This window comes from Ovis aries, chromosome 14, assembly GCF_016772045.2.
Source record: "Ovis aries strain OAR_USU_Benz2616 breed Rambouillet chromosome 14, ARS-UI_Ramb_v3.0, whole genome shotgun sequence".
Taxonomy (NCBI): domain Eukaryota; kingdom Metazoa; phylum Chordata; class Mammalia; order Artiodactyla; family Bovidae; genus Ovis; species Ovis aries.
Window position 1 is genome coordinate 23,540,435 of NC_056067.1, and position 15,763 is coordinate 23,556,197.

Consider the following 15,763-nt stretch of genomic DNA (forward strand, 5'->3'; position numbering starts at 1 on the left):
ATTGTACCCCAAGCCCTTTTGGCCCATCTGTAAAATGGGTAAAATAGTCATACCATTCTCCTAGGGTTGTATGGATCAAGTAAGATAGTGTCCTTAATAGAATTTTGCACAAGATAATCTCACATGTATTAATCTTTTTGGTGTCTTATTTAAGAGAGTCACCCCCAGAATTCCCTGGTGGTCCAGTGGTTAGGACTCTGTGCTTCCACTGCAGGGGACATGGGTTCCATCCTTGATGGAGAACGAGGATCTCACAAGCCATGGGGTGAGGCCCGGGGGTGGGGGGGGGCGGGGAAGTCATCTCCACCCCATAGTACTCAGCATGGTCCTGTTTTCCTCTTCCAAATTCTTTTATAGCTTTGATTTTGCTCCTGGATATTTAAGTCAATTGAAAATTATTTGTCTGCTAGGCACAGGGGTAGGCAGTTGTTTCAACACTTTTCACTAACTAGTGTAACTTTTCGCCGCTGAATTAATCACTTCTTACTTGCAGCTGCACTGGGATCTATTTTTGAACCATCCTTTCTGTCCAATTGATCTATTCCTGAGCCGACACCAATTCCGAGAGCTTTAGAACAAGTCCTGCCATGGGGCTAGAGCAGGCCTTTTTTGTTGTTTCAAAACTGGCTTGGCTTTTCTTGTACTGTTTTCTTTTCAAAACAGCCTATTAGGTTAAAAAAAAAAAATCCTGGTGGACTTTTGAATGGATCATCCTGATGAAGTAACATGGAGGAAAACTGATATGTTTACAGCATTCCATTCTCTTAGCTGGGATATTTTTCTTTCCCAGGACTTTTTCTTTTCCATTCAACCCAGGTAGACCAGAGTGTTCCCTTTCATCAAGGATTATGCCACAACCACTGTGGATTAAAGCTCTCAGTACCCTACCTCCCCTTGAAGAAGGAAGGAGCTGGACACAAACTGCCAAATGAGAAGGTCTGAAAAGGAGCGGAACAATCTGTTTAGGGAGACAGGCTATTCAGGGTGGTGACCTTGGAAACACAGATGACAGTCTGCCAAGATAGGCCCCGGGGCCTCCTGGCCTTGCCTCTGATGACTCTGAAAACAGGCAGCTTTGCAGGAGTGGCTAGAAAATTGCAGAAACTTCAGGGCTTTGGGGCTGGGGTCTGGTTTTAACTTCCCCCAACCCCATTGGCTTCTCAGGTGGGTCAGTGGCAAAGAATCCGCCTGCCAAGCAGGAGACACAGGTTTGATCCCTGAGTCGGGAAGTTCCTGTGGAAAGGGAAATGGCAACCCACCCCAGTATTCTTGCCTGGAAAATCCCATGGACAGAGGAGGCTGGCAGTCTATAGTCCATGGGGTCACAAAGAGTTGGACACGACTTCACGAAAACAGCAACAGCAACAAGTCCCATTGTACGGATGCAGACTGTGAGGCTGAGAAGCAGAAAAAGAAACAGACCCATATGAGTCTGGTCTCCCCTCTTTTCCCAGAGTTCAGCTTGACTTGGCAGGAGGGTCATGTGCCATCTGAAGGTGGGAGGATGTCCTCCCAGTCCCAGAAAGACCAGTGGCCAATCTCCCGATTTTATCTTCCAGCTGGGCAGTTCTTCTGATGAGGCTCCTTCCACCCACCCCCCCCAACCCCCACCCCCACCCTGGCGTCCTTCCCCTTTAAGAAGAGACCAGTCCTTGGCTAATGCCATTCATAGGATTTATTGTCACTTGCCAGTGGCTTGCAGGGAAGGGGACACACTGCTGGGCCTCACCACAGGGCAGGTGGCACTGGGCCACCCTGCACTATTCACACACGTTTCACACGGGACAGTGGGCACGTCCTCACTGGCAGCAGCCGCACTTCTTCTCCTCAGCTTCGGCCCCCTCTCCACCTTTACACACACAATCCTTGGCACATTTCTCGCACTCTGCGGGGCAGCAGCCTGCAGATAAAATGGGGAACGCCCAGTCTGATGGCCTGTCCTCCCCCACCTGTCCCCACCAAAAGGAGGGGGAAAGGAGGGCTGCCAGAGGGCACTGCCCCCCACTTCCTAGTCTTACACCTGGGTTGGCTCAGCATCTCTGGTGTGTCAGCTACACACCGGGCTCCCATGGGGGAAGGGTCCACAGTAACTAGCCCACAACCCCATCTATGAGCCCAGGAGCCCCGGGGATGGTGGAGTGAGGCCGACACTAGGGGGAACCAGGCCTTAGGGAGAAAACATCCAGGGGAAATGACCTTGAAGGATGAACCTGTCGGGGCAGAAATGGTGCAAGTGTAGGGGTCAGGAGATTCGTGGAGGGCGTACGCCTAGTGTAATTCACAAACAAGGGCGCCTTTCCCCTGCGTATTGCACTGCTTTGGGGGAGATTCAGGGGAGGTAAAATTGAGGGGATCCACAAAGGCCAAGAGGGCCCAAGGGACCCCAACTCCAGAGCTAACCCCCGGCCTCACTCATGTTTCCCCAGGCGTTGGAGATCTGGAGGGAAGCGGTGGGCTCAGGAGAGCAGTTCTGTATCCTAACTGCCCATTAGAACCTTCCGGGAATCCACAAACAATTGCCTGGGCCCAAGGTAACAATCACTGAAGGAGGGCCTGCAACTGAGTCTTCAGGCCTCTGGGTGGTTCTTTTCCCGTTAGAGTCAACTCAGTGTCACAGCCGGCAGAGGGGCCGCTCCGTGCCTACTGCCTACGTGGACAGGCGTGGTGCTCGGGGGAGGACGGGTAGGGGGGCGCACAGAGGGGTCCCCGCACTCACTCTTCTTGCTGGAGGCACATGTGCAGCCCTCGCACTTGCAGGAGTCGGAGCAGGTGCAGGAGCCGCCTGGGGGAGGGGGGCACAAGATGGGTTAGAACTCGGGGTGGGGCCAGGCCTAAAAGAAGACGCGGTACTCAGCCTCAGTGCCCTTGGGGATATAGCCATGCCCATCCTTCAAGAAATTCAAAATGGGAAATAAGGGTCCCTTCCCGCAAACGTCCTTGAGCAAAGGCGTAGGATTCTTTGCAAGTAAAGGGGCGCGCGGTGCCGCAGGTGGGGCGGGGGCGGGGGCTCACCAGTAGGGCAGGGGCAGGCCTCAGGGTCCATGCCGGAGAGGAGCGACCACCGAAGGAGGCGAATCGGCTTCTAGGGCAATTGGATGCACTGGCGGCAGCAGGTGGCGAGACTTTTATAGCCCCAGGCGGGGGCGCGTTGGCACAGCCCTCTAGGCGCGCGCGCCTCCTCTCTCCATCCGGGAGCACAAGTCGGCGCGGAGGCGCGCATTGCGGCCGCGCTCCCCGCACCCCTGCCGTGTGTCCCGCTGCAGTGTGCACAGCCGGGTGCGCGCGCAGTCACGTACTTCCCACCATGTGCACGGGGAGCACTCCCCGCCCGCCTGTCCGCCCTTGTCCACCGCTGCAGCCGCCACCTCGCAGAAAGTGCTCACTTCCCGCCTCTGGAGGCAGAGGGAGAGCAAAAGGCTTTTTTATTTCCCAGCCCTTTCCTGCTTCTCATCCTCTCCACCGCCGTTATCCCTTATTCTGGGATTCCCAGGGTGCGCTGAGTCATTCCGCTGCTCCAGGACTCCCTGTTTGATGGGGAGAGAACACACCCCGCCCCCACCCAAGGGCCCTCACAAACTGTCTTGGGAAGGACCTGCTCTGGGAGCCCTGCAGCACAGGACTGGGGTGACCAGCGGGAGTTTTGGGGGGAGGGATGGTGATGCTAGGTGGCTGCATCTCAGCTTCAGAGGGAAGCCTCTCTCCTTTTATCTGTTCCTTCTGCTGAGTTTCTCAGAGACCCTTGCGTGTGTGTTTGGCTGAAAACTGGCCCCTCAAGAGATATCAATGTCAAATCCTAGAATCTGTGGTTATTACTGTATTTGGAAAGGAGGGCTTTGCAGATGTAATTAAATTAAAAATCTTGAGATGAGATCATCCTGGATTATCCACATAGGCCCTAAATCCAGTGATGAGCATGCTTAGAAGGTCCACAGAGATGAGAAGAGGAGGGGGCGATGGGACCATTGGAGCAGAGACTGGAGTGATGGGGCAGCAGCCACAGAAGCTGGACACAGAACAGTCCACGTCCTTTGTTACAAGACTGGGTCCTCACTCAGCAAGTCAGCACACTTAATCCCTAGGAAATGGAGGAGCAAAGGACAGCATTAGACAACTGGCCAAGGGTTACAGAAGGAGGAGAAAGGGTTGCTGATGGTGTTTCAGAAAGGGCAGCCACATGGTGACCTACCCCCCGCCCCCGCCCAGCCCCGAACACGGGGAGGCCTCACTTCTGCTTATAGTGTAAGCACCTTTCACATGGTTGTATTGGGCCTCACAGAGGCAAGGCTCATCTAGAGACCGTAAACAAAACAAAACTTTTCCCAGGAACCCTGCATTAAGGGGCTTCCTCGGTGGCTCAGCAGTTAAAGAATCTGCCTGCAATACAGGAGATGTGGGTTCAATCCCTAGGTTGGGAAGATCCCCTAGAGGAGGAAATGGCAACCCACTCCAGTATTCTTGCCTGGAAAATCCCATGGGCAGGGGAGTCTGTTGGGCTTCAGTCAGTTCAGTTCAGTTGCTCAGTCGTGTCAGACTCTTTGCGACCCCATGGACTGCAGCATGCCAGGCTTCCCTGTCCATCACCAACTTCCGGAGCTTGCTCAAACTCATGTCCATAGAGCTGGTGATGCCATCCAGCCATCTCATCCTCTGTCATCCCCTTCTCCTCCTGCCTTCAATCTTCCCCAGCATCTGGGTCTTTTCCAGTGAGTCCGTTCTTTGCATCAGGTGGCAAAGTATTGGAGTTTCAGCTTCAGCATTATTCCTTCCAATGAATATTCAGGACTAATTTCCTTTAGGATTGACTGGTTTGATCTCCTTGCAGTCCAAGGGACTCTCAAGAGTCTTCTCCAACACCACAGTTCAAAAACATCAATTCTTCAGCGCTCAGCTTTCTTCACAGTCCAGCTCTCACATCCATACATGACTACTGGAAAAACCATAGCTTTGACTAGATGGACCTTTGTTGGCAAAATAATGTCTCTGCTTTTTAATATGCTATCTAGAGCACCCCCACTCCAGTACTCTTGCCTGGAGAATCCCATGGATGGAGGAGCCTGGTGGGCTGCAGTCCATGGGGTAGCTAAGAGTCGGACATGACTGAGCGACTTCACTTTCACTTTTCACTTTCCAGCATTGGAGAAGGAAATGGCAACCCACTCCAGTGTTCTTGCCTGGAGAATCCCAGGGACAGGGGAGCCTGGTGGGCTGCCGTCTATGGGGTCGCACAGAGTCGGACATGACTGAAGCGACTTAGCAGCAGCAGCAGCAGGTTGGTCATAGCTTTTCTTCCAAGGAGCAGGCGTGTTTTAATTTCATGGCTGCAGTCACCATCTGCAGTAGTTTTGGAGCCCAAGAAAATAAAGTCTGTCCTGTTTCCATCATTTTCCATCCATTTGCCATGAAGTGTTGGAACTGGATGCTATGATCTTAGTTTTCTGAATGTTGAGTTTTAAGCCAACTTTTTCCTCTCTTTCACTTTCATGCATTCCAAGGATGCTATAGTCATGGGATTGCAAAGAGTTGGACTTGACTTAGCAACTACACAACGACAACCTGTTGCCTCCTCAAGAATGGAAGTGCCTCCACAAGTCCTCCCAAAGAGACCTGATCACCTCTCACACCCAACTTCCACTTTTTAAAAAAGAAATACTGGGATAGGCTGGCACCTGGGACTCTCTACCAGAGTGCTTGCCCTGGACAAATGTTTCTTCATTTACAAAGAGACTGTATGAAACTATAAATAACCATGCATGCACATTTGAGGCAATTAGGAACAATGAGATACAGGAGGGCCACAAACTGCCATTTTCGAGGTGCTCAGAGCAGATGCCCTGGAGGAGGGCTTAACCCACTCCAGTACTCTTGCCTGGAGAATCTCATGGACAGAGCAGCCTGGCGGGCTAAAGTCCATGGGGTCGAAAAGAGTCAGACACGACTGAAACAACTCCGCACACAGCAAAACCAAGGCACTGTGCATGATCCCTGCGCACAGCACACCTAAGCCACCCCTCTGGCCCAACCAGAGCCACCCCTAACTTCATCCATTTAAGGAACCAGCCCACCTCCTGGGAGAACGAGCAAGGACACCCGTTTCTTATTTTCACTACCTCATGCTGCAGCCTGAACCCAATAAAGCCTTGCCTGGCCTCTTATCAATTTCTCTTGATTAAAGGGTCAATATCTGTGGAGGATTTGCAGCCCTCCCGCTTTGGAGGTGGTCCTGAGGCTGCTTCCCAGGAAGATGGAGCGACTGAGACTCGCCAGGAGAGGCCAGGCCCTAGTCCGCTCCCCCCTGGCAAAGCTGAGCCTCTTTTAAATCGGAGCTGGACAAACACTTGAAAATGTTGGTTGGAAACTCTGCACCCTCAAAAATATTAGCTTCCAGGGGGCCTCCAAAGGGTCTCAGACAAGGAGCGAGCTAAGCTTTCTCCAGGCTTTGCACGTGTTGGCTCTTGAGTCTTCAGTTTCGATAAAGTTGAAGGAAGAGGAAAAAGAAGGGAAAAAAAAAAAGTTCAAAGAGGAGACACTATCATCTCCTATCTGGACATGACTTAGTGGCCAAACAACAATAACCCCAAGGTATTTAACGTGAAGCCTGGGTGGCTTCTCAACAGTGAGTGAGTGAAGTCGCTCAGGCGTGTCCGACTCTTTGCGACCCCATGGACTGGAGCCTACCAGGCTCCTCCATCCATGGGATTCTCTGGGCAAGAGTACTGGAGTGGGTTGCCATTTCCTTCTCCAGGAGATCTTCCCAACCCAGGGATCAAACCCGGGTCTCCTGCACTGCGGGCAGATGCTTTACCATCTGAGCCGCCAGGGAAGACTCTCAACAGTGGCTTCAGGCAATTTCAACTGAAGAACTCACCACCTCGACCCACTGCCGTTTGTTTCCTGTTCGTTTTCGTTTTGCCTATGGGCACTCGGGCCTTAGACTTCTCTGGCCTGGGCCCTAACCTTGACAGTACTCAAGGTCTCCCTATCTGGAAGTTTTAGTGCCAGGTTAGGTGTGCAACCTAGCATTCAAGCCAAACTGTCTGCCTGCCGTTTCCCCTTGGACTGCTCAGATTTCCTCAGAATTGAGGTTTCAGAGCTAGGAGAACCACCTCTCACTCTGAGGGCTAATCTTGTTAACCTGACTGGGCTCAGGGATGTCCAGAAAGCTGATTAAATGTTATTCTTTTTCCAGAAGAGATTAGCATTTGAATCAGAAGACTGAGTAAAGATAACCTTTACCATTGTGGGTGGATGTCTAATCTAACCCCCAATCTACTGAGGGTGTAGGTAGAACAAAGAAGTAGAGGAAGGGTGAATTTGCTCTCTGCCTCATCTCAGACATCCATTTTCTCCTGCCCTTGGACTCCTGGTTCTCGGGCCTTTAAACTTGGACTGGGACCATAGGCTTCTCCATTCCCAGCCTTCCAGACTCGGATTGAATTTCACCATTGGCTTTACTGGATCTCCAGCCTGCAGATGGCAGATGTTGGGACGTTTCAGCCTCCATATTTCAGTATGTCAATTCCTAAAATGAGTCACTCTGAATCTGTACATTGCCTACGGTTCTGTTTCTCCGTAGAGTCTTAATATATCACCCACACCCAAGGGTGGCCAGGATTTTGAGAGATCTGAAAGCCACAACATTCTACTGAAACATCCTCCTGCCCACCCCTACTTGCCAATTCTTCACAGAACCAGGCTTCTCATCCTTCTTTCTCAGCTTCTGTGACCTCCAAAGAGCATTTCACGTAGGTGCGTCACTCCAGAAGGTTCCCCATCATCTCACCTTCATTTCCCTCTGACCCCTTGTTAATTCTCAGTGTAAATTTATTTTGTTTGTGTTCCCTATGCCTGTGATGCTCCTTCCCCAGATATCCACATGGCTTGCTCCCTTCTTTCTTTTCTTCTAATCTCAAATCTTGCTGCCTCCATGAAGCTCAAATCTTGATCGCCTCCGTGATCACCCTGTTTAAGATGGCAACACGTACCTCGGTCCTCCATACTTTGCTCTGTCTTTTCTTTTTTCATAGCATTTAACACCTCTTAGTGAACTAAATAATTCATTTGTAAAGCTTATTGCTATCTCCCCCCTGCTAAAATTTAATCACTGTAATCTGATGAAGAATTCATTTCTTTTGGTTGTGGACATATAAAGGGCCTGAAACAGTGTCCTGTACATCGGAGACATTCAGGAGATATTTATTGAATAAATGAATGAGTGGCTCTGAAGTCAAGCTGTTGCCTTTGTTACCGAAAGGTTCTTAACCTCCTTAGTCAATAGAAATTGATGAGACCAGACAAAAAATTTAGGCAAGGCTTTTTAGGGTTCCTGCTGCAGCAGTGGGGAGCAATAACAAGTGACAGATTCCCATGCTTACTCCCTGAGAGGGGGCAAGCTGGTTCCTCCTAGGGGGTGAGGGTAGGAGGGGATCCATATGTCGGGCCAGAGGGATGGCCTAGGTGGTCTGCCTTTGATGGTGCTGTGTGGGTTTTGGTCTTTTTTCCTTTATTTTCATTTTCATTTAATAATTTTTGGCTGTGCTGGGTCTTTATTGTTGTGCCTTGATTTTCTCTAATTGTGATGAGCGGGGGCTACTCTGTAGTTGGGGTGTGTGGGCTTCCCATTGTGGTGGCTTCTCTTGTTGGAGAACACAGGCTGTAGGGTGTGTGAGCTTCAGTAATTACGGCTCATGGGCTTAGTTGCCCCTTAGTTGCATGTGGGATCTTCCTAGACCAAGGATCGAACCCATGTCGCTCTCATTGGCTGGTGGACTCTTAACCGACTCAACCACTGGACCACCAGGCAAGTCGCTGGTGTTTTGTCTTGCATCTTGTTCATAATTTTCCCCAATTGCATACACAGGCTATTATTTTTAGTCTCTTATAGTTGACTTGTATCTTGTTGCTTAAAGACGTTTGTCCATGTACAAGCACTGCAGCAAAGGGTCCCAGGTGCCAGCCCGTTTCAGGTCACCTGACACTGTAGGGTGTCAAGTGACGAGCAAGTTGCTAACATTTCTGTGTCTTGGGTTGCTTAAGGGTAAAATGGTGACAGTTTTTTCAGCAGCTTAAATGGGGAGGCACTTGGAAAGCTTTCAGAGTAGGGCCTTAACTATGTTGGCTCTTTCTGTTTGCAAATAAGTCTGAGACTCATGAGGTCAGGTGAGGACTCTGCAGGAGCCTGGGACCCCTAGAGCTCCTACCTGACACCCAGCTCCATTGTTAGCCTCAGTTCTGGGCTTCCCGAATAGCAGCTCCCTCTGATTGACATGGGTTTACAGGCGTTGGCTTGGACCAGCTGAGTCACAGACATCAGTCCTCACCCTGAGCCCTGCACCCAATCCCAGTGCCTCCTGGGAGAAGGGAGCGCACGGAGATAACTTATCTTTTAAATGAGATTGGAGCCAGGAGGCAGGATCAGATGGGTTGAGGGGTGAAGATCACTTAGGATCACACCAACTAATGGATGGAAAATCCCCAGGTGATCTCAGAAACAAGGCCAACAAGTCCCACCCCTGGCTGAAATTGGTTCAGTGCAGTATTAAGACTGTTGCATTACTCTCTCAAAGAGTTTCCCAATTTATTATCCTGGGACTGAAAGTTGGCCAAGAGTTTAGGAGCCTGAGTAAACAGCAGTGTACCCAAAAGAGGTTGCAAACATGCTCATTTGCAAAGAAAGTCGTTTCTTGGAGAGGTCTGGACATTCAGGATTGAACCCGGGTCTCCCACATTGCAGGCAGACGCTTTACCATCTGAGCCACCAGGGAAGCCCAGAGTAATTGTTAAAAGAGTAATATTGTTCACGGGGCAGCTGAAGCAGAGGAATGGGCTCTGGTCTAAGAACCCCATGGTTCCTAGTTCCAGCTCTTTCAAAAACTAGCTTTCTGAACTCATGGAAATCTCTCCCCAGTTTTCACACAGTTTGACCAGATAACTGCTGGTGACTAATACAGATAATGTTCACCATTTGCTGGGTCTTTACTATGCATTTTGAGTACCATGTGTTTTATAGATATGTTCTTTTATGTCATATTTTAGATTCCACATCTAAGTGATATGTTATTTGCACTTCTCTGGCTTACTTCACTTATTATGGTAATCTCTAGGTCCATCCATGTTGCTGCAAATGGCATTATTTCATTCTAAGAGGGTTCCCTTTTCTCCACACCCTCCCCAGCACAATAAGTGAGATTCTTTGTGCAGATCACCTAACACATAAGAGCTGCTCACTAAACAGTGCTCAGTGAACCCTTCTCTGTTCAGGAATCTTCCAGGATCTGGAACTAGCAAATGATGGATGCCAGTTCCCTTTCACCTACTTCTCCTATCTCTTCATGGTCTGCCGCCTACCTACCCTGGCAACCAAATATAGTCCATAAAGTGAAGTCAAGTCACTCAGTCATGTCCAACTCTTTGCGACCCCATGGACTGTAGCCTATCAGGCTCCTCTGTCCATGGGATTTTCCAGGCAAGATTGCTGGAGTGGGTTGCCATTTCCTTCTCCAGGGGATCTTCCTGACCCAGGAATCGAACCTGGGTCTCCTGCATTGCAGGCAGACGCTTTACCGTCTGAGCCACCAGGGGAGCAAAAACATGTAGTCCATGCTAACCCGAAAATGTGCCCCAAGCTCACCTGCTTCCGTGCTTCTGCTCATACTTTTGCCACTTCCTGGAACTTCCTGCCCATGATTTCTACCTGTTTAAAATCCTATGTAACTTTCAAAGCCACCTCCTTCAGGAAGTCTTCACTCTTGTCTACAACCAAATGTATTGCCCTCTTTAGAACTTCTCCAGGGGTTTGTCTGGATACTTTCTGCCCCATAGAAGGGTACAAGGTAGTCTGACAGTCTCCCCAGTGGACTCTGAGGTCCCAGAAGGCTGAAGCTGGAAGAAGCAATTCCTTTCTCTCTCCCTGATTCTGTGCCTAGCAAAGCTCCCTGTACACCTGAAATGTCCTTTGATTGTTGAGTGAATAAATCAACATGAGAACTGAGAGCTCCCAACTTTGGACTCACTCTTTTTGGGGAACACCTTTGAAGGCTAGGTCAGGAAAAGAGGCTGATTTAAGTATGTATTATTGAAGTTATTCTGTGGTTCCCAGCATCTTCCTTTGCCTAATGAGTCATTTAGTGGTGAACCCTTTCATATTGCAAATGAGTGCAACAGTGTCTTTCTTCTCCAAGAACCCACAGTCTCGGTGAGGAGGCATTTAATAATAATAAAAAAAAATCAACCCACAGTAAGATGAGCACAGTTTTATTAACCAGTCCCCACATTTGAAACATTTTTGTTGTTTTCAAATCTTCACTGTTATACTTCATACTGTGATAAACATCTTGGCATCTTTTGAGTGTGTCCATTCATAATTTTTTTCTTAAGACACTACATTCCTTGAAGCAGAATTTCTGGCTCAAAGTACACATTTTTTCCTTTTCAAACAGTATTTGTTTAAAAAATGCTACTTCAGTAAATGTTGGAAATTTCAGAGTAATAGAAAAGTGGAAAAGTAAAGAATTTCATCTATGATCTGAACACAACCACTGTTGATATTTTAGTATACTTCATTTCCATATTTGGTATGTTTTTCTTTTTCAAAAAAAAGTCCTGCATAATGAATTGTAGCCTAATATTTAAGATTGTGGCTGTAATCATTTTCTGTGTTTTTGCATTTTTAATGGGTTATATCCTCTTGTGTGCACAGACCATGGCTTACTTGAGCAACTTCATGGAATTGAAGTTATTTCCAGTTTTTCATAATTGTAAATAGTGAAAATGAAACTTTCTATGAGTGAATGAAGTTGTGTCTTTTTTCCTGTGTTCACCCTGAATTTGCGGTGAACTCTTAGAATAGATTTCCAGAAGTGAAACCACTGGGGCAAATGGGTAAAATGATTTTATGGTTCTTTGACATATCAATATATTGCCAAATTATTCTTTAATTTTTTAAAATTTTTTATTTTACATTGAAGTACAGTCGATTAGCAATGTTGTGATAGCTTCAGGTGGAAAGCAAATACATATACATGTATCCATTCTCCCCCAAACTCCCCTCTCTTCCAGGCTGCCACATACTTTTGAGCAGAGTTCCCTGTGTATACAGTTGTTGTTTTAAGTCGCTAAGTCGTGTCTGACTCTACCCCACAGACGGTAGACCACCAGGCTCCTTTGTCCATGGGATTTCCCAGGCAAGAATACTAGAGTTCTGTCCTTGTTATTGCCAAATGATTTTTAAAAGTCTTACGCCTGTGAATCTAGGTGCTTTGCACCTTGTTAAGGCCTTTGGAGAACTGATTTATCCTCCCCCAGAGGTGACTAAGGATTCTAGCCCCTTACTGGGATTTCTTGGGCTCCAAACCCAGCCAGACTGAGGTTGAAACAAGTCTGTGCAATTCCCTGAGGCTCAGAGAGGACTTAGTATGCTCCTGCGTCTGGGTCTGGAGCGCCCCCTGCAGTTCACATGAGGAACTTCCCTCCCCACCCGGTGACCTGGGCTCCGTTCCTTCCCCATCAAACCTTGCTCTGGTCTCCATCCAAGTCGGAGCATGACCTGAGCAGGTCCAGCGTCTGTCACAGCCTCTCTGAGGTCTCCATTGTCCCTTGGGCAACACAGGAGCATAATCCGTATTGTGTCAGCCTGCTAACACGGCGTTTTCCTGCTCCAGGCAATTCTGCCATGAGAAAGCTTTTTTTCCCTGACTTCAAATCGCGTTCCTTGGTGTTTCTTCAACTGCTCAGGTGTTAACCATTCAGGGTCATATGTAACCAGTTTGCCCCCTTTTCACTTTGGCCTTTGCCCCAGCTCATCTTCCCTCCTGGTCTTCAAGCTTTCCTCTCAGCCTGTCCTGCCTGAGTAGGGAAAAGGTCTTTAACTTCTCTGAGTCTAGTTTCTTTACCTGTAGAATTAACATAATTGTTGCTATCCTGCACGGTTTTTGCAGGCATTCAAATAATACCAATAAAAAGCTGAGTACAGGGACTTCCCTGGTGGTCCAGTGGTTAAGAATCCACCTTGCAATGCAGGGGATATGGGTTCAATCCCTGTTGGGGAACTAAGGTCCCACATGCTGCAGAGCAACTAAGCCAGTGTGCCACAACTAGAGAGTCCTGGTGCCACAGCTAAGACCTAATGCAGCAAAAAAAAAAAAAAAAAAAAAACAAGAGCTGAGCCCAGACATTTGGTTCAAGATGGAAGGCTGAGGACATGCATTTTACCTCTCCTTCCTCCTGAAGATCCATGGAAAGAAAAAACTCAGAAGACAACAGGGACTTGGTGTTGGGGAGGATGACTTGGATTAATGAATCAGATTTTAACATTTTTCTGGAATATCGAAAGGATTCAAATCACCTTTATGGGTGGATGGAAGGAGAGAAAGCCATAGCTCAGATCAAGAAGTAGAGACATCCGCGGGATGGGGTGGCTATTTTATTCTGTTTTAGTTGGGAAGTCGAACTGGGAGAGGGGAAGAAGAGGCAGGCACAGCAACCAGGATGGTGACTGAAGGAGGATAAAGCTGGAGAGCCGAGACATGGCCTCCTTCACTTCTACTTGTTTGGATCTGCCATGTTGCCCCAGGCTGAGACTGTGAGATATTCTCCAAAGAAATGGAGTAACCAGTCTAGGAGGGGCCAAACTCACCAGCAAGAAATGAGAGTTCCTGTTGCCCATCCTTGCCAGCGTTTGGTGTTGTCAGTCTTCTGGACTTCGTCCATCCTCATAGGTGTGTAGCAGTATCTCATTGTTGTTTTACATTTCCCTGAAGACATATGATGTGGAGCATTTCATATGCTTCTGTGGCATCTGTATAGATCTTCTTTGGTGAGGTGTCTGTTAAGGTCTTCTATTCACTTTTTGTCATTTTGAGGACATAGGACAAGAGGTGGAGGAGTATTTTCTTAGGGACCCATGTTAGACACGAGAGCTAGTGTTTAGGGTTAATTGATCAGACTGTGCCAAACAAGTACTCGATTGTGAGTGACAGCAGCCCCCATGTATTCTTCAATAAATTTGTGTTTTGAGTGTTTGGATAAGTAGGCTCTTTAAAGCACAAGGCCCAGGCCAGGGAACTTTCATTCCTGGGTGTGGGGCTGGAGTACCTGCAGCCTTCTCTCTGCCCATCCATCTACCAAAGGCATGAGCATGAACTCTAAGCCCAGCAGCCCCAAATTCAGGTCCCAGTTCTGCTGCCTATGAGCCTTGTGTCTCTGAGCAACCCATTGAGTCTCCCAAACCTTGGCATCCTCATCTGGGCAAAAGGAAAGATGGAAGGTTAGCCTGTAAGTTCATCCCTTTTCTTCTACCCCTGGCTCCATTCCATTCTGCAGACATCAAAACCCTAGTGCCCAGTCCCTATCCACACATCCCCCTTCCTTGAATTCCTCCATCCCTCAGGTCAAGGAGCACACAGACTGCTGGCATGGTCTACCCTCAGGCAGGACTGACCTGGGGAAGAGGCCCACACAGGCCCTGAAGTTGGTCCCCAGTACTCAAAGCCTTGTCTCACTGGGGTAAGTAGGAGAGGGACAGATAAAGAGTTCTGGGTGAATGTGTCTTCATGACTCTCAGTCTCCTTACCTGTAGGGAGGAGAGCCAGAGACAGACCCTCTAAGGCAGGAGGTCCAAAGCAGGACCCTGACTGTGCAGCTCTGAAGTAGTCCTAACGGTGCAGGGTCCATGAGATGATGTTTATAAACTGCTTAGCCCAGTGCTTGGTACTTGTTAAGTGTTCAGCACTCTGTGCTCAATAAATATTAGTTGTTGGTATTATTATTATTATGAAACTCTGAGGGCTCAAAAATGTGGTAGGAATAAATGAGATTGTTCAAATGAAGCATTTGAATGAGATGAGATGGCATCCCTTGGGAGCTCTGAGGCTGAGTGACTGGTCAGCCTGCTTGTTGGAGCCACAGGGAACCTCTCTGGCTCCTGGAAGGTATGGTTACCAGGATCATGTCCTTCCCAAAGGGACCTAGAGCTCCACCATCACTGAGAGTGACTTGCCAGGGACCTTCTCAGAGACTCATGAACAGAAGCCTAAGAAAGCCCTGTGAATCCCCATTTAGGGAGTACCTTCCAGTGTACATTGATCCTATGCCGCGGGTTCTCCCTGTGAGGGAGGGACACTTTGCAGATGTGGAAACTGAGCCTCAGGAGGTAAGTGACTTGTTCAAGGTCACACAGCCAGCGGGGGGTGGGGGGCGGGGGTGGAGGGTCCAACTCCCAAGTCTTTTCTGTTGCACTGAGATGCTGCATCTAAAGCTCAATCTAGGGGGCGGTCATAAGATGGCCGAGGAATAGGACGGGGAGACCACTTTCTCCCCACAAATTCATCAAAAGAACATTTGAACGCTGAGTAAATTCCACAAAACAACTTCTGAATGCCGGCAGAGGACATCAGGCACCCAGAAAAGCAGCCCATTGTCTTCGAAAGGAGGTAGGAAAAAATATAAAAGATAAAAAGAGAGACAAAAGAGGTAGGGACGGAGATCTGTCCCAGGAAGGGAGTCTTAAAAAAGAGAGAAGTTTCCAAACACCAGGAAACACTGCGAAAGCCTTAACCTAAGACACCGCCAGGCCCGCTCACAGAACAAAGGACTGAACAGAGCTAGCCGGTTGCGGACCGGCCCATCCCCCGCTGGAGACAGACAGGCAGGCGAGGGCAGCCAGAGCCAGAAGGGGCCAATCGCCGCCCCAGGAAGGTATCATCTACCAAACTGCAAGCAGGCTTTCATTGCTAACCGAGACTTCTTGGGACTCTGGACGGTCGACATC

The 15,763-nt window shown here is 48.7% G+C and overlaps 2 protein-coding genes across 2 annotated transcripts in view; one reads left to right on the forward strand and one right to left on the reverse strand.

Annotated features, from left to right (window-relative positions):
• The window catches only part of BBS2 (Bardet-Biedl syndrome 2), a 109,697-nt gene that overhangs the window by 3,851 nt on the left and 90,083 nt on the right, over positions 1-15,763 (forward strand). The window lies entirely within an intron of this gene.
• MT3 (metallothionein 3) lies at positions 1,800-3,043 on the reverse strand. The gene is given in 3 exon segments (NM_001009755.1): positions 1,800-1,900; positions 2,717-2,782; positions 3,013-3,043. Coding segments are annotated over 3 exon segments (198 nt in total).